The sequence below is a fragment of the Leucoraja erinacea genome, chromosome 7, assembly GCF_028641065.1.
Source record: "Leucoraja erinacea ecotype New England chromosome 7, Leri_hhj_1, whole genome shotgun sequence".
NCBI lineage: Eukaryota > Metazoa > Chordata > Chondrichthyes > Rajiformes > Rajidae > Leucoraja > Leucoraja erinaceus.
The window spans coordinates 29,269,677-29,289,203 of record NC_073383.1 but is presented as its reverse complement, the minus strand read 5'-3'; the positions used below and the strand labels follow the sequence as shown (position 1 = coordinate 29,289,203).

The 19,527-nt window shown below is 39.0% G+C and overlaps 1 protein-coding gene across 1 annotated transcript in view; it reads right to left on the bottom strand.

Moving 5' to 3' along the window:
- Window positions 1-927: 927 nt before the first annotated feature.
- Window positions 928-19,527, bottom strand: part of LOC129698803 (uncharacterized) — a 24,729-nt gene continuing 6,129 nt past the window's right edge. Inside the window, exons 4-11 of the mRNA XM_055638087.1 lie at window positions 18,643-18,762; window positions 15,545-15,680; window positions 9,533-9,652; window positions 8,924-9,041; window positions 7,140-7,475; window positions 5,325-5,405; window positions 4,520-4,678; window positions 928-3,532 (exon numbers count right to left, since the gene is read on the bottom strand). Of these exons, the coding sequence (XP_055494062.1) occupies window positions 3,392-3,532; window positions 4,520-4,678; window positions 5,325-5,405; window positions 7,140-7,475; window positions 8,924-9,041; window positions 9,533-9,652; window positions 15,545-15,680; window positions 18,643-18,762 (1,211 nt within the window). The 3' untranslated portion in view covers window positions 928-3,391. The remainder of the gene's footprint in view (window positions 3,533-4,519; window positions 4,679-5,324; window positions 5,406-7,139; window positions 7,476-8,923; window positions 9,042-9,532; window positions 9,653-15,544; window positions 15,681-18,642; window positions 18,763-19,527) is intronic.

The window sequence follows — 19,527 nt, the reverse complement described above, 5'->3', positions numbered from 1 at the left end:
CTGGAGTGGCTCCTGATTCAGGTAAGCCCCAGGCAGCTACAGGACCTCCTCCGTCACTCTTGACACACTCGGTCCGCCAACCAATGTCCCTCTCTTTGCCAGATCGTCTGTGTCCCAGGGGCGCCTCCTGCAGCCGACCTTGAATGAGCTGGTCCCTCTCCTACCGGCCCACTCATGTCTATTGTTGCCAGTGGATCCCTCTTCCTTGACTCTCTGGTCTTCGGGGCTGAGCTCAGCGGCTTCAGAGTTTCATTCCTGCAGGCAGTGGCCCACCGGGTCCCTTTTCACAGTGGCGAGCTATATAATCTGTTCTGTATTTTGGAATACCCAATTTCAACTAAAGCATGTCCCCACCAGATCATTCTATTGATCATCCATACTATGCTATGCTTACTAATTGACAGAATTTTAATTCAGTCCAGAAGAACTGGAATTTTCCTAAATCCATTCATTTCAATAATACAAAAGTAAATGTATTTTATTTAAAAATAAAAGTATGCAGTCAGCAAAAAAAGACTCAAAGTGCTGGAGTAACGCAGCATCTTTAGAGAACATAAATAGGTGATGTTTTGGGTCTGGACCCTTCTTCGTACTGAATTCCCAAACTTGCTCTCATTGAAGGTATATTCTCCACTGCCAGAATCTTCCTTGGTGGCAAATCTCAACCATTCGAAGTAACATAATGACATAGTGATGCTGTCTCAAGGCTAAAAATGGCAAAGGCCTGAAACTGTTTCCCTGCTCAACACTTGACAGAAAACGTGATGATCTATTTTGTTCCCCCAGAATTTAAAGACAAAATGAGTAACTTTGTAAAATCAGTAGGGGCTTGGAAAATGATCAGCAAATACTGTGACAATTTGATTTAGCTTTAAAGATCAAATAACAAAAAACATGAAACACTAAACAGCCATGCCAACGATGTGGAACTTTTCAATATTTAATAGTAATAAAAAGAGCATTTCCTGACAAATATCAAGTAGGGAATCACAATAGCAGACATTTACAGTAATGTCTCAAAATTATTGAACTGATTATAGGGCATTAAGTAGAGTTTTACATCTATGACGCCCACACAGAAAACCCTACATCCTCCAGAAAGAAAATATTGTTTATTATTGATGCTGAAGAAATGGCTCCCATTTAATTTTGGCCCTTTTCCATTGTCTGAGTGAAACAGTTCTTTAGACTTTAGAGATACAGTGCGGAAGCAGGGCCTTTGGCCCACCGAGTCTACATCGACCAGCGATCACCGTACACTGGCACTATCCTACACAGTAGGAACAATTTACAATTTTAGCAATCCCAATTAACCTACAAAACTGCATGTTTTTGGAGTGTCGGAGGAAACTGGAGCGCCCGGAGAAAACCAATGTGGTCACAGGGGAACTTACAAACTCCATACAAACAGCAACCAGAATCAGGATCCAACACAGCTTTCTGGCGCTGTAAGGCAGCAACCCTACCACTGCGCCACTGTGCTGCCCTTTCTTTCTTGAGAAATTAACATGCAAATCGTTCTATCAGCCAAGCAGTTGCTTACAATTTAAAGAAGCCAAATTTAAAAAAAGCATTTTATTTCACAGCACTGCAAACATATCTTAACATTAGACATTGCACTGTTTATGGTGTGACTGGGCAACTGTATTTGTAATTAAAAAGTGACCTCCTCTGGCATTCCAACAGTATAACCACGAATGCCACGTTGAAAGCAGGAATATTCCTTTGCTGTTTATTAAATCCACTTCCAAACCAGCAAGTCAACTGTGATTATCAATTGAAAATATTTTTATTATTGCAAAATGTTCCTGAAAGGTTGCAAAGAAAACATCTTGATTCCCACGGCCTCTATTGCTGATGTACTATTCGAATTCCATCACAAACAATATTCGGCCTATTCTTTTGTCACCTGGTATTCTGATCATTATATAGGCATGTTTGTGCTGAACAAGTCCTACAAAGGAGCAACAGGAAAGGCCATTTGACATCATCCTGGTATTCAATAAAATCATGGCCTATGACTTACTGCAGGGTCACCTTCCGATAGTAACCCCATATATCTTAATGTCCTTAATATCTAGACTTCTATCAGTTTCTCCCTCTTTTCAATATACTCAGCAACTGATCACACACACAAGCACTCTTATATGGTGAATCCTAAAGGTTCATCACTTTGGTTGAAGACATTTCTTCTCATCTCAGTTCTGAACAGTCCACCTATTATTTTGAGACATGATTCCTGGTTCCAGACACCCCAGCCAAGGGAAACATCGCCTCTGAATCTTTCCTGTCACACATAGGAATATTTTGTAAGGTTCGGTGATATCACATCTAAGGTACAGGCCTAGTCTGCTCAACATCTCCTCCTAAAAAAAAAGCACCATCATGGGGATCAAACTGAAAACCAACCTACAATATTAATTTTTCATTTTCCATCATTATTATCAATCCCTTTGCCAGTACAGACTTTTTCTGGTAGTTTCTTGGAACACAAGGAACTGCAAATGCTGGAATCTTGAGCAAAACACAAAGTATTGGACTAACTCAGCGGGTCCGACAGTATCTGTGAAGGGAATGGACTGATAACGTTTCGAGTCAGGATTCTTCTTCAGGTCCTGACCGAAATGTCGTATATCCATTTTTTCCACAGAGGCTGTCTGACTCGCAGATTTAATCCAGCACTTTGTATTTTCCTGGTAGTTATTTACTGGATTATTCATTTGAATTACAAATTGTGCAGTGCTTATAGAAGTGCCGCTAATTTCCAATCCTTTCTGATGAACAAATACCTGGCCACTTATGTCAAAAGAAAGCATTTTGCAGATAGATAAACTATTCCAACTCAGAGAATTACAAACAGAATGCTCTTTTTATTGCCAGTTGAACCAAAAAAAATCGTGAAAATCTGAAAGTAGGATTACAGTTTAATTATTTTCTCACCTCATCTTGTCACTTAAAAGCTTTCCTTTTAATACAGGTATTAAAGTATGATTTCAAAACCGCCGATCAAATGAAAAATGTCAAAATTACATTATTTCACAATCGATTTGTGTTTACTTATGTCATAATAAATTAATTTCCATTTTTCTACAAATAAAGAATTACATCACATTAGCTGAACCAAAGTAATGTTTAATTTTTCTGTAAGAACAGAAAAATATCATTGTTCATTCTTACAGCCAAGTATTGCATAATGCCCTGCATTGCAGTTCCTTTTGGCACCCACATGGAAACATTTATCTTGGAAACTTGTTTTCAGGCTATGCAGGGTGGGTTTGAATGTTTTTTGGTCAATGTCATTGGTTTTGGCACCATTCCAAACAAATAATATTTTAGTCAACCTCTTATAATGCTTGCATCACCACAAGCTGACGTTCGATCATTGCCTCCATCAATCCTTGTAATAGTTGGTGAATTTCCATTTCTGGTGTGGATTAGAATGATCACAAGAGTTCATCATTAAGACTTTTCCAAATAGATTACCTTCTAAACACAAAGGAAATTGAGAAATCTCCCAAAGGATATGATCCGTCTACAAAACAAAAAAATGTATTATTTAGCATGTAGACTTTTAGACTTCAGAGATACAACACAGAAACAGGCCCTTCGGTCCACCGTGTCCGTGCCAACCAGCGATCACCCTGTACATTAGCACTATTCCAGCTACTAGCACACGAGAGACAATTTACAATTTTTATCAAAGCCAAATAACCTACAAACCTGTACATTTTTGGAGTGTGCGAATAAACCCACACGGTCACAAGGAGAACATACAAATAGTTGTGCAATAATAATGTGAAACTTATTCCATGACATATAATCAAATAGATGCTGCAGTGAAAAGAAATATAGGCATGCATTACCTTAATTTTTATACATTTTTTCCAATCTGCCCTTACCTTTCTTAATGGTTTTAACCTACAGTATGCTATAGGGATTAAAATTAAAGGGCAAAAGTGTAAAAAATGTACTTATAGGAAGTCTTAAACTTCGTTGAAAGAAGAACCCAAGGAAGGCCAAATTAAGTTGGAGTGGCCCATCGTACATCTGCATTTAATTTCTGTAGAGTGGCTACTCTATTCATGCAAAGCTAAAAGAGTAATCAGCAGCTGGGCAAAGATTAATATCTGAGTTACATTATTTAAATCAGATGAGATAACAGTGCATGCAATAATGGAAAACTACATTATAAATTTCACCCATACTTTACATTTTGACCATTTTAATTCCTACTGAAGAAATCCAAAAACACTGAAACTATGACATTCATTTGAAAGATCGGGGTCCCTCTGCTGGTGGGATGTGGCCATGTTGGAATGAAGTAATGATGACCTGTATCCTTGGTGCTTTGTTAGAGTCCAACTACTTACTGTGTGCACTCTCCACGTTGAAGGAAGGCGCTGTTTACATTACAATTAATTATGATAAACTAATTTACTTTCATCCGGGATGAAGGGAAGAGATTCAGATTTAAATTTATTGCTTGAAAAATAAACTTCAAAGTATTTTAATTACTTACCAATGTTGATTCAGCTGTAAGCGACTCATGGAGCCACCTTAAGTTATTGTTTTTTTTATCACAAGATCTCATCCCAATTTCCCGTTTCATGTCCAACAAAGCTATGCACAAGTCCATGTGTTGAATTAGCCGTAACCACGAATGGCTAAAATGCTGATTCTGTCAAGAAAATAAATATTTTAAATGTTTCTAACAATAGGTGCTTTAAGCCTTTTACAAAGTCTCAGGCATTATAGCATTAACCCCTAATCCAGGCAGCATTTTGGTAAACCTCTTCTGCACCCTCTCCAAAAGCCTCCACATCTTTCCAGTAATGCAGCAATCAGAATCACATACAATATTCCAAATGTGGCCCACTGAAAAATGTACATGGTTTCTTTACTGTTATACTCAATGCGCAACCGATGAAGGCTGTCTTTTTTACCATCGACTTGCGTTGCCACTTTTAGGGAGTTATTGACATACCCCATCAAGCACCCAAGGATTCTGCATTTACTGTACACTTTCCAAAAATTGCTCCAAGCATCGTGCAGAATCCACATTTTCAAGAGTTTCCAAATACTGCTTTGACAATGTTCCACTGTGTGGTTGTGATTATAGTTTGCACAGTTTAGGCACTGTTTATTTATCCAAAATTATGTTGTGTTTCTATGTTACAGAAGTTCATGGACAATATTAATGAAGTCCTTATCTGATTATCAAGGCTTGGACCAAAATTGATGAAGGTACAAAGGAAGTGGTAATATAAAAACAGGATGGTATAAAGGAACAAAATCAGTCCTATATAATTTTGGGAATGTCTTACCTTTTTATTAATATCACATATTTCAAATGAAAACGTGCCATTTTCAACAGCAAGACATTTCCTTGTTCCAACATTAAATAGCTAAAAATTGACAACAAGTGTTAATCAGATACAGAAAATACAGCATATTGTTAAAATACCATTAACAGATGGTAACCATTTAATTATTAATTTTCACCTATCTATAACAATTTTGATTGCAGAGTTGAAATTCACTGACTAAATATCAGCCCAAGACTACAGGAGTGATCGTCAGAATGTTTTATTGATGGAAAGTGGAAACCAAGAAATGTTTGCACATTTTAGGATGGTAAGTAATCCGGGAATCATTGATTCCGCTCATTATCAAAGGCAAGTTAGTTATTTTAAAATTAAACTGTTTGATGAAATTTAGCTGTATGATAGTAAGATGGTGTAAAAACTTTTGTAAAACCATATCCCGTGAAATACTATTCAAAGATTGTAGTGTCTTTATGTCAATGTCGCACGGAATTTCATAAAAATAGTTTCAATTATTTTGAATATATAAAGTATAACAAGAAACATAGAAACAAGGTGTCAATTGGAAAATACAGATGTTGTACTTCTGGAGCAGATATTCATGATAAATATGTCGTACTAAACTGAATTAAATTTTATATCGAGCTATAAATTAATTGTGGAACAATTGAATACCTCTGAGGACATTTACAACCAATTTGTTACAGGTTTTGTTTGCGGCATTGGAAAATAAAGTTACTTTTGTAAAGAAATTGCACTCAGACCGTAAGAGTTACCCTGGTAGCCTACTACTGGAGTTCTAGTAGCCTACTAGTCTGAAGAAGGGTCTCAACCCGAAATGTCACCCATTTCTTCTCTCCAGAAATGCTGTCTGTCCCGCTGAGTTACACCAGCTTTTTGTGTCTATCTTCTAGTAGCCTACTACTTGAATTCATGATTTTGCTTTGACTACTGTCTGCTGCATTATTGCAAACAAGGCCCAATAAAAGCATAAGGAACAACACTAACTTCGGCCTGGGCACAGTAGCATTCAGGACTCAATACTGATAAATACTCAATACTCAAAAACATTATTTTGTTTCACTTTTCCATGCTCTTATAGTCTGGCCGGTTGAACATATCTCACAGCCTTACTATTAGCAAAACATTAGTCATAATCAGCTACTTAACTGTCACAATAAGTCATTTGGTCTCTCTATCATAGATACGTTCTGTGTTCTACCCATCCCTCTCCTATCCTCTTTGCTACTGCAAGCTAACTTTTTTTCTTTCTTTCCGAGTTCTGATAAAGGGTCCTGGACATGAAATGTTACTAATCTCTTTTCACAAGTTTAAGGTTGTTTAAGGGACAAGAATTAGAGTAGCTAAATATTGAAGGATTACAGAGAGGAACAACATTACAGAGACATTTTTAAAGTTGAGATATTTCTGAACCAAGGTGGGCAAGGACATACAAGTTTGATGAAAGTATGGAACTCGATGCAATTTGCATCAAAGGTTTTGATCTATCTTCAGTGTAAACCAACATCTGCAGTTCCTTCCTACACATGAACTCTTAACCATGCCTCTCCCTCATCCTCCAGTTTAATGTTACCATTGGAGGATCATTATCTTTGTTACAGTCATAAATTTCCTTTAAGATCATGATGAGTACTATTTTAGTTATGTGGCTAGCACAAAAATCTGATTGATGGGATTAAAACATGGAACTCCGTGTGCATGCATTTGAAGGCTACGAATAATATTAGCTTTCATGTTTTCTCAGAATACCTTCCGTAAATTTGTAAGAAGTATTGCTTTATCATAAGAACTTACCAAGCCATCAGATTTCACAAAAGATGTTTGTATATCAGGATAAATGTTTTCTAAATACCACTTGAAGCTCTTACATTGAAGCTTTTTCCGGAGTTCTTTTTGCTCACTTAGGTCTCCAATGTTAAATTCAATGTTATTTGTGTTAAGAAGATGGTGGTAACCATGACCATAGAAAACATCGACATATTCATCCAGCCAAACCTCTGCCACACGGGCCAGATTCCGCTCCACAGTCTTAATTCTATCCTTGGGGAATGTATATGGATTGCCATCTCGAAAGATATGGCCCACTCTTGAACAAGGGATAATCTCAATTTCTCCTCCACACATCCAAACCTGTGCCATAAACACAATGAAAAAAAAAGTCTGACAAGTCCAAGAGTGTTTAACTGTCACATGAACCATAACCGGAACAATGCAATTCTTACTTGCTGCAGCTTTAAAGACGCATTAAATTCAACAACAGATCAAATAAATGTACAATTAATGATCATGTATAGTAGGCATGTCAGACCATGATAGTACAAGCCAAATTACGGAGTGCAACCAGGTTCAAGAATAGTTTCTTCCCAACATCAATCACAGTTCCTGATGTTGGGGAAGCCCAGAACAAGGGGTCACAGTTTAAGGATAATGGGGAAATCTTTTAGGACCGAGATGAGAAAAATATTTTTCACACAGAGAGTGGTGAATCTCTGGAATTCTCTGCCACAGAAGGTAGTTGAGGCCAGTTCATTGGCTATATTTAAGAGGGAGTTAGATGTGGCCCTTGTGGCTAAAGGGATCAGGGGGTATGGAGAGAAGGCAGGTACAGGATACTGAGTTGGATGATCAGCCATGATCATATTGAATGGCGGTGCAGGCTCGAAGAGCCGAATGGTCACTCCTGCACCTATCTTCTATGTTTCTATGTCCGTGAACATACACAACACTAACCTCAACTATGAACTATGGACTATCTTTGGTTGCACTGGGGACCTCAGCGTTTTTTTGCATTAGCATTGGAGTGATTAATTTATGGATTTTTTATCTAGGAGTGTGGGTACATAGCTCCTTGAAAATGGTGTCACAGATAGATATTGGCCTTCACTAGACAGAGTATCGAATATAGAAGTTGTGAGGTTACGCTACAGTTGTACATTGGTTAGGCCAGATTTGGAGTATTGTATTCAGTTTTGGTCACCCTGTTATAGGAAAGGTGTTGTTAAGCTGGAAAGGGTGCAGAGAAGATTTATGAGGTTAATGCCATGACTTGAAAGCGGAGCTATTATGAGGTTATGAAAGGAATCAAAAATCAGAGGACGTATGTTTAATCTATGAGGGGGCAACCTTTGGGGGGGGGGGGGGGGGGGGGGGGGGGGGGGGGGGGGGGGGGGGCGGGGCATTTCTTTCTGTACACAAAGGGTGGTAGGTATGTAGAAGGAGCTGCCAGAGGTAGTTGATGCAGATACTGTCACAACTTTAAAAAGATATTTTGACAGGCACATGGATAGGACAGGTTTAGAAGGATGTGGGCCTAATGCAGGCAGATGGGACGAGTGTGGATGGGGGATGTTAGTCGACATGGGCAAGTTGGTTCAAAGGACCCGTTTCCATGCTGTATGACTCTATGATACTTTAAACTCCAAACTTAATTATGTATCAACCACATGTTCCTGTTGTCAAAATACTAAAAGTATAATTCTCTGGAAATTTTAGCTAACTATTTTTTAGTTCTTGACATTTTCTTTAAGTAAATAGAATATGCATATTTCCAACTCCAGACAAATGATCTGTGGAAATACCTTAAATGAGAGTTCCATGTTTTCTCCACCCCAGACTTCCAAGCCTCTATCATAAGTGCCCAGTTCATGAAAGTATTTCTTATCAATTGAAAATAATCCTCCTGCCATTATTGGACATCTAGGGGGAAAAAACGTTATGGACATGAAATAATGGTAGAAAATGTTGCATCAAAAATCATGGGTTCACTTGGAAAATGTGTAAATAGAACATTGAAAACAGTGTTCTAATCTAAAGTTTGGTTTCAATGTTACTCGGCATCTAGGACCTTTCCTAAACTTAAGATTCAAATTTAATCAGAAGAAAGTAATCTTGCATTGAAATAGGTGAGAAACTGATCACACAGATAGGGAACAGGTCTAATACCCTCGTAAAAAAATAATGCTAGACTGATAATGGAAGTTGAAACACACTGATGTTCTACAAAATTGCAACCTATTGTTTATCTATACAACATTGGGTGATAAATTCATATCAGACCATAAACAAGTAAAATGGACAATAATTGTTAGAGTTCTATCTATTTCTTAGCTCAGGTAACTCAGATTTGGAGCTCAGCCCATAAATTCTTCAAGAACTTGCAAAGGTCTGTTTATTGTAAGTCAACTCACTTTATTGGGTCCATTTCTGTTAGATTGTATTTTTTTATAATTCCATCGGGTATCGACTTCCACCCAAAATTCATGGGCCAGGTAAATACTCCTCGTAAAAAACCATTCACTCCTATATAGCTAAATTAGAAACAGACAATTTGGATATTAATAGCAAACACCAATGCATAGTGAAGAAATTCCTAGAAAAAATATTAAGTTAAATGTTCTGAAGTTCACAAATGAAAAGAGGTGAGATAATTTAGGAGGTTGGAGAAGGTCAAAGATTTTAATTCTAAATTTTGCCCTTCTCATCTTAAAGCAATACCCGCTAGTCTTTGACATTTCCACCCTGGGAAGAAGGTTCTGACTGGCTATCCTAACAATGCCTCCCAAAAGTTTTTAAGATTATGCGATAGGAGCAGAATTAGGCCATTCGGGCCATCCATTCAATCATGGCCTCTCAACCCCATTCTCCTACTTTCTTCCCATAACTTTTGATTTCTCCCCTTCTCATTATTTGATATATTTCTATCAGGTCTTGGTACTGTCTCACTGTAATTTACTATTCCTACACGCTTGTACATGATTGTGCCATTGTATAGCACATTTTTCCTGAACTGTATGTAAAAAATGAATTAAGGTTTAACAAGGTACATGTGACATTGAAACAAAGTATCAGGTTTAGCTTCTGCTGTGCCCAGCTCCAAAAACCCACCCGGATTGCTCAGCAGCAGTGTGTACATACTAGTCAGGTGGGGTTAGGTAAGCATAACCTCTAAAGGTAGTCGTGTATCAAGTGTGAACCACGATTAAATATAATGACTGCCTTACTCGGGTTACTGCATCCAGGGGATTCCTGACAATTGTTAAGAGTCTCCAGCATTCCGAAGGAGACGTACATTTTAGGGCAGTGCTATTATCAAGAATTTAGAGCTAGGAAATCAATAATCAGCTTTAGTGCCAGGAACCATGGAGGACCTACATGTTGATTATGGCCAAGAAATTGATAGTTCTAATAAAGGTTATATACCCTACAACTCAACGGTATTGAATTCTCTAATTTAACATTGAATTCTCCAATTTTAGATAACTACTCCCTCCGCCTCCCCCTTCACACACCCCACTTTCTCCCATGCCCCACATGGACTCACGCTCATTTATCTCCTCCTCTGCCCCTTCTACATACATTCCTTCCTCTAGTTTCACAATCTGCAACTCTTCAATCCTTTTGTCTCACACCTTCTGTCTCTGTATCTCTGGCCTTTGTCCAACCAACTGCCTGTCAAAACCCATCCTCACCTATATCCACCTATTACCTGCCACACTTTGTCCTGCATCACCTCTCATCCAGGTTTATTGTTCCCCCTCCCGCCCACCATAATCAATCTGAAGAAAGGTCCTGACCTGAAACATCACCTATCCATGATCTCCAGAGATGTTTCCTGATCCACTGAGTTACTACGGCCCTTTGAGTCTTATTTTTTTTATCCAGCAAGCCTGCCTCCCTCGATGCTAAATACTTTGCTTCTTCCTTCCTTCTGAAGAGAAAATCCCATATGAAGAAGAAATTTCATAATACAGGTGCACAACCTTTTATCCGAAATTCCAAATAACGAAAAGCTCCAAATAGCGGACATTTTTTCGGTCCTTGAAGACATTCACCGAGGGCGGCCCGCAGAGGTGACAGCGGAACCTCCGGTCGGCCCTCGAAGAAAGGGGAACTAAATCCCCATTCATAAAAGAGAAGGTGAGGGTATATTGCGCGGGAGGGTTACAATGTATCAGTGTATCGTGAGTCTTGCGTGGGAACTTTTTAACTCAGCAGGCAGGCAGCAGCAGATTGTCGCTCCCTTCAGTTTCACCCCACCTACACCCCTCTGCTTCCCGGCCATGTGTGTGACCCCTTCCCTCCTCTCTCCAGCTCCCCGCCCATTGCACCGGCGCGGGGGCTTTGCACTGTCTTCACGTCGGCGATGCCAGCAGGTCAGTGCCAGTCACCGGAGACGTCAGGACCAACTGGACACCGACCCCCAGGCCCACTGCAAGCACAGAGATCCCAGAGACCCACAGCCAGCAGCAGCCCAGCCCCGTTCCAACTCCAGAGGAAAACTGCAAACTAGCCGGAGACGTCAGGACCACCAGAAGCCGTTCCCCGATGGGCCGCTACGGCGACAAGTGGCAGTTCGCCCACAGCCCGAGCTGCGCCCCCTCATCGGGACACCGACCCCCAGGCCCACTGCAAGCACGGAGATCCCTGATCAGCAACTCCAGCCCAGCCCTGCTCCAACTCCAGAGGAACACGCTCCCCGTAGGGGCAGAAGCTGATGGTGTGCAAGGTACGTCTTGTTCTTGGGGTGGCGCAGCTCGGGCTGTGGGCGAACTGCCACTTGTCGCCGTAGCGGCCCATCAGAGAGCGGATTCCTCTGCAGTTGGAGGGGGAGGGGGGTATTGTGCTGTTTGATCGCCCCTGCTATCCCAGGGACAGGGAGACACAGCGGCTTTTGAGAATGGTGGGCAATCACTTCCAAAGTTCTGCCCACACAGTCAGTACACCTCTCCTACACTTGTCTCCCGCACTAAGATCATCTCGCAGAGAATGATCCCAGCCTAACCCTCCCTATTCTCTCCTATTCTGCAAGAAAAAACTACATTGAAGACTCAAACTCGCGATCGAGTAACTGCCGGGATCGAGGCGCAAACTCGCGACCTTGCGGATATGAGCCGAGCACTCTACCACTGAGCCAGCCGTTAAAATCTACGCTAAAAATCTTCCATTCCGAAAGCCGAAAAATTCCGAATTACGAAAAGTGTCTGGTCCCAAGGCTTTCGGATAAAAGGTTGTGCACCTGTACTCGCATAACTATAAACTAACGCAGTCAGTGCACGAGTTAGGGCTTGGTGATTGCATATTCTCCGGTTGCAGGAGCATGAAAGGAAGCCGCAGAACCTCACCAATAGTCATAGCAGCAGCCCGATGAAGAAGTCCATATATCTGATCCATGCTTACATTTTTCTAACTAATAAGATAAATTATCCTAGAAATAGGCCTCACATAAATGAGTTTTTCTATGGGTTTTTTAATTTTATCATCTGTTTGGAAGGTTGTGCTATTAACTATGTCATTTTCAACATGTTTACTAAGTGACCTGCCATTTATGCTTTAATCGATGTACAAATCTACATGATGTAATCTTTGCTATACAAATCACTTTAGATAACAAAGATTAGATAGAAAATTTGCACTTAACTAAACATCAGTTTATCTAAACATCTGCCCCATTGAGTTACTCCAGCATTTTGTGTCTAACAGATTTGAACCAGCATTTGCAGCTCTTTCTTACACATCATCCTCATAGACGTCCCTAGCATTCAGGTACTTGTTTAGAAACAACACAGTGGTGCAGCAGCAGAGTTGCTGCCTTATAGCATCAGAGATTCCAGTTTGATCCTGACTACAGGTGCTATCTGTACAGAGTTTGTACGTTCTCCCTGTGACCGCAAGGGTTTTTTCTGAGTGCTCTGGTTTCCTCCCACACTCCAAAGATGTATAGGTTTGTAGGTTAATCATCTTAAACAAATTTGTAAATTGTCCCTAATATGTAGAATAGTGCTGATGTACAGGGGTGATCTCTGGTCGGCGCGGACTCGGTGGGCCGAAGAGCCTGTTTGCATGCTGTATTCCTAACGTCTAAAGTCTAATTCATGAGAAGTTAAATGAGACTGCTTAACAAGGGAAAAAGTGTACCTTATTAATATAATGCTTTTAATGTGGACTACCCAAGATTATATCACAATTCATGACATATAATGGACTGTTCTCCTAGGATATTAACCTGTATACATATGTAAGTTGTAAATCAATGTTTGTGAATAATGAAAGGGATGTCTGTTAAGTCTAACAGAAAAACGCTAACCATTCGATCAATGCCATGCATTGAGGTCAGAAGTATGTTTTCATGACAACAAGTATGGACATATTACCCCGGATTGTAGGACAAAACAGACCATATAATATTACTTCATTTGTGGAATTTGGGTTGACGTGGAGGCTGTGGCTTGGATGCCTTTGCATTTTCGGCATTCTTTTGTCCCAAAGGATTAAGCTGCCCTGCCTGCTAAATAAGAACGTTTTATTTTTGTTTCCAAATAAATTAAAAATGTGTGAATATTTCGAGTTTTAAAAATGTCACGTGGGATTTGACAACTTATGTTTTATATAAAGAGGGGTAGAGAGAATGTAAGTGAACCAGGGAGGAAATGAAAAGGCTGTGAGATGTTTATTCGCCTGTTAGAAGGACACTTGAACGTATATTAATTTATTATGTGCCAGGAAACAGGATGTTACCTATGCAAATGCTACTATTGAATGCAAGATAAAGTTGCAGAACCTGATGTTTTAAGGGCATTGCCTCTTTTAGAGGCTGTCACTGTGAAACTACTGTAAAGCTCTATCATTGGCATGAGCATTAGTGTTTGGTTTCAGCATGGAAATTAATTATATTTACACTTCAAATATTTGCCAAAGTTTCTTTAAAAACCATAAAACAAACCTAGAATTTTTCTTTTCCCCTGTTTTAAGAGTGTGTTCTTTTGTTTTTTTTCTTTTCCCCCTTTGTTATCGGAACTAATACAATTTGCCATAATATGAGATTCCCTTATGTTAAAAATTGTCAATTCGTGCATAATTTGAAATGGCATCTGGGATACTCTTTAAGAACAATTTAGAATAATTTCAAATATTATCTTCCTAAATGAGTTAATAATGAATATTGAATTATTGGTTCAAATGTTCTATTTGATTTCAGATCCCCAAAATAAACCTGATTCGAGTGTTAAAAGTCAAAAATCAATGCAAACAATGGTGTATTGTAATCATACACTGACAATTCGTATTCTGAAATGCTACCAGTGTCAACATAGCGGCAAAAAGATAAATCCTGGCCATTGACAGCCGTTCTGCTCATGGTGTTTAATTTTAAATGATATTTTTCTGAAAACGATTAATTTAAACTCCTGGACACTTATGTCGAGTCGCAATGGACATGGTTATTTATTTTTAACAGGCGACGCTGGCTTTTGAATTACAGGAAGTACATTGAAAGATTCAGGAGCTTTACATTTTTAAGTATTGGTCTGCAAATATCCAATGTAGCAGAAGAACAATTTGGACATGATTTTGCCTGTTTGCACTTAAGATAATCAAGAATTATGATATTTTCTGGGATAAAGCACAAGAAATGTATCTGAAGTCTAAGCTAATAATCAAGACAGACAAAAGTGCTGGAATAACTCAGCGGGACAGACAGCATCTCTGGAGAGAAGGTGACGTTTTGGGTCGAGGCTTCTTCAGATCCGAAACAGCACCCATTCCTTCTCTCCAAACATGCTGCCTGTCCTGCTGAGTTACTCCAGCATCTTGTGTCTATTTTTGGTGTATAACCAGCATCTGCAGTTCGTTCCTACACAATAACGATCAAGTACTAATCTCAAAATTTTAAGACGTGCATTCTGTGATTTTGTTACATTTCAAAGACTAACCCGTTTAACATCAATAACAACATAACATTTAAAAGACAATTGGCCATGTACAGTACATGGATAGGAAAGGTTTAGAAGGATATGGGCCAAATGCGGCAGGTGGGACTAGTGTAGATGGAGCAACTTGGTTGGCACGGACAGTTTGGGCCTAGGGTCCTGGTTCTCTGCTGTATGACTCTATGACTATATGTTGATTTGGGAAACAAACTGAAGTTGCTTGAAACGAAGTGCAAGGACCACTTCTGCAAATACATCAGAACATAAACTGTATGTGATTTACAAGTGGACATACATGATGAACAGAAATACCTTGAGGTCCCATTTATACATCTATTCAAAGTTGCAGCTTATACCCTGTAAACGTTAGGACAGTTGATTGGGAGAATGCTTGAGGAAATTCCCAGAGTAATATTCTAACATTGATTCCACTAATGATAAGCCACTGAATCAAGCCAAATTAAGTGTAAAGATCTAGATATTGTCTAATTGTACCTCATATCTTCATCACTGATAACTTCTATCACAGGACAAGCTACTTTTGTTCGCTTTAAATGGATCCTTTCCAAAAGTGGCTCCAGCCAACCAACATTGCATTCAACATGAGAGTCCAAAAATGTTAGAACGTCTCCTAAAAATAAGAAGAGAAGAATTTGTTTACCATTCTACTGATGTGTTTATTTCAGATTATGGCCAGGCAATTGTACAGCTGTTGTTACATCACCTCGGGTACAGCAAATATACATAACTTGGTTTTACAAAGTGGTTCTGATGAATTATTGGTGGTGCAATGGCCTTTCTCAGCCGTTATCATTTCGCAAAGAAAAATAAACTGCAGATATTAGGTATACAAGTTCAAAAAATGATACAATCATGATACAGATGGTTTTAACCACAGTAACAGATGAACTCTCCATCTCTAGGATTGTCTTTAGACAATAGGTGCAGGAGTAGGCCATTTGGCTCTTCGAGCCAGCATTGTAATGAAAATAATTAGTACATGTTGTTACAAAGTTTGAAACAAATTCTGTTTTTGAACTTCCAAACAAAAAAATAGATATCTTTATTTTATATTCTATTAGTTCGAAGTCTGGTTGATAAGCTGGGAACGTAGATTAATTCTTGGATCGTCCTACTTCATAAGATTTACTAAGCAAATTAAGATGAATAAAGCAAGCTGTAAGTTTAGAGAGATGTACTGCTGATTTATTCATCTGTCAACATGAGACCATCTGTATGCTCCTTCCCTTTGAAAATGCCGACACCTATTTTATGCAATTTCCCTAGTTCCAACTTTTGCTCTCAGGGTAGTACAATCCAAAAACAGCCTTGCACAATAGCAATAACTTTGAAGGACCAGAAATGTGGTGACTCTTTGTGTACTGTCTCTGTAAAGTCTACTATTACACGACAATTGTTGCACTTTTGTACTTATCTAGGATTGTGCTTATCTACTGTATGATTTTACTGGATTGTATGCAAAACAAAGATTTTTCATTGTGCTTAGTCTCATAGGTACTTGTGACAATAAAGTATCAGCAGAATCGCTGAGAGTGTAAGGGATGTGGAGGGGGGGGGGGGGAAGATGGAGGGTCTAGAACAATAACTGCACATGATAAAGCTTTAAAAAAAATTGCCAGACCATTTGGCTTAGCCTGTGAAGTGCGTGCATGTGCGGGGCCTTGGGCCGGCAAGGCCTGCGGATCAGCGATATTTTCCAGGCGCTTTGAAGATGTGTATTACAGAAATGAGTTGCTTAAAGCTTAAATAAAGTTTAAGTAAATTAGAATTTTTCGTTTCCCTCACAACAATTTAAGCAACTCAATCTCAGAAGTTAAGCTGTGTGACATCGAGATGGAGAAACTATTGAAACCACAACGCTTGGATCTGGATCCCAACTCACCTACTGCTGCAAAGGAATGGAAGCACTGGCTTCGTACACTAAATAACTTATTTGATGAGTGTGGCGACAATGCACCAGACAAATTCAGGATATTAATAGAAACATAGAAATTAGGTGCAGCATTATTTGCAGTTAATGCAGAATTAATAAGCTTGGTCTCTTATGATGTATATGATTACGTAGAGGAATGCACAATTTATGATTCTGCTATTAATGTACTAAGCAGACTCTTCGTTAAGACACCCAATATTTGCTCGACACCTTCTTGCTACTCGTAAACAAAAACCTGGTGAGTCACTTGATGAATTTTTACTTCAAAGACTTAGTAAAGACTGTGCCTTCAAAGTAATTACAGCTGATCAATATCGACAGGAACTTATTCGAGACTCTTTTATCAATGGTTTGGCATCGCTTTTAATACGCAGAGACTGTTGGAAAACAAAACCTTGGATTTACAGTCAGCTTACAATCAAGCTTACTCATTAGACTTGGCTCAGAAAAATTCAGATGCTTATGGCTCATCTAATGTGTATTCTGTTGCAACTACTATAAAAGAATCTCACCCAAGTACTAATATGGAGCAAGTTGAAACAATTTCTACTGATAAATGTGTCCTTGCTGCAGCATATACTTATTCAAAAACAATGTGTTACTTTTGCGGGGGTAATATTCATGATAGAAAGACACGTCCTGCTCGAGAGGCAACTTGTAATGGTTGTGACAAGAAGTGACATTATTCTAGAACATGCAAGTCCAAAGCAACTACTAAAAGTATAAATGCTGCCATGTATATGCCCTCTTTATGTGCAATTACAGCTGCATTTCCTCAGAGCTTGTCTCATGTAGCTACAACGGTATCCATCAATGGCCATACACTTAATGTACCACTTGATTGTGGCAGTTCAGAAAGTTTTATAAGTGAACAAGTTGTGTCTCGACTAAATGTAACTATAATTCCTTAAAATAGAAAAATCTCAATGGCTCTGATAATGCTCAATACTCAAATTATTGGATCTTGTATTGTAGACTTTATTCTGAACAAAACTACTTATAAATCTGTATGTCTTGGTATTTTGAAAAATTTGGATGGCGATATAATTCTAGGTCAGGCTTTTCAGAAACAGCACAGATCACTTCAAATAATGTATGAAGGAACTATGCCTGATCTTGTATTGTCAGCCACCAATATTGTGTGTTTTTTCTGCGGCGTCTGTTGAATGTCCTTCATTATTCACTATTTTAATTGTTCTTGATTATTTTATAATCAAATCTATGGAATTAAGCATCAGAGCATTGTCTAAGTAATGACATTGAAGAACAATTGCTAAATTAAGTAACTTCTGCATTTGTGCATATTGGTGCAAAAATCCAAAATCTGCTGCCACTTTTATAGGCAATTTGTCAGTAGTCATGAGTAAAACTACTGGCATTTTCCAGAAAAGAATGTACAATTAATTGTACCCAACAAAGTTCATGCCAATGAGAGAAATTGGATTCAGATTAGATCAATTAAACCTCTCTCATTGGCATGAACTTTGCTGGACAAAACTTTGTTGCATGAATTTTTCATACATTCTTTGTTCCATACATTCTTGCGATCGTACAGTGGAATTAACCTCCATTTTCACAAAAAGCCAGATAAATCATAAAAATGAAACAAATTAAGAAGTGAAGAGCCATCACACTATACCTGTTGCCTTTGCTGTGCCCACAAGTCTGGCTCGAATTAAACCATGCCGCTCCTGTAGGTGAATAACATGAACTTTTGGGAACCGCGACATATATTTGTCTAAATTTTCTTTCAGGTATTCTATATAATAAGGAGAAAAGTAGAGTTTGTGCATTAAATTGATTTCTTCCAAGAAGTAACTGGCTCATCTTTGCATACAGATGCACATTAAACAATGAAGCTTGAGATTCCAATTAATACCCACACTCCCTAATTTACTCAGGAGGCGACTTATGTACACTCGCACCTACGTAAATAATTCTGGCAGTTTGTAATTTCTACAACACCGTACAATAATTCAAGTTTACATCAGAAACAAGCCAGCAATGGTGGCAGTGCTTACCCAGGCAGTGTGCAGCACAAAGTGTCCCCAAAGGCGAGACGTGACTCCAACCGACAATGGCGGCGGTGCTCACCCAGAAGGCCATGCGCCACAGAAAGTGCCCAATGGACACACACAACTCAAGGCAGCAATGCTTACCCAGAAGGTCGCTCGCCACAGAAAGTGCCCCTGAATTCTTTAATTGGAGTTAACTGGACGTGATCTTGCACTAAATGTTATTTCCTTTATAATGTATCTGTACACTATGGATGGCTCGATTGTAATCATGCCGTCTTTCCACTGACTGGTTGGCACACAACAAAAACTTTTCACTGTACCCCTGGTACATGTGACAATAAACTAAACAAAAAAAAAGTGGAAAGTATCAGAGTTTACTGATGATAGCAATGTTATGGAAACTGGATTGTGCGATGAGGGGATGGGTTGTTGATGGGCGTTGGTGGGGAAGTGAGCTATGAAGATGTTGCAGAGAGGTTGTGCAAACAAAAAAAGAAAATTGGTAA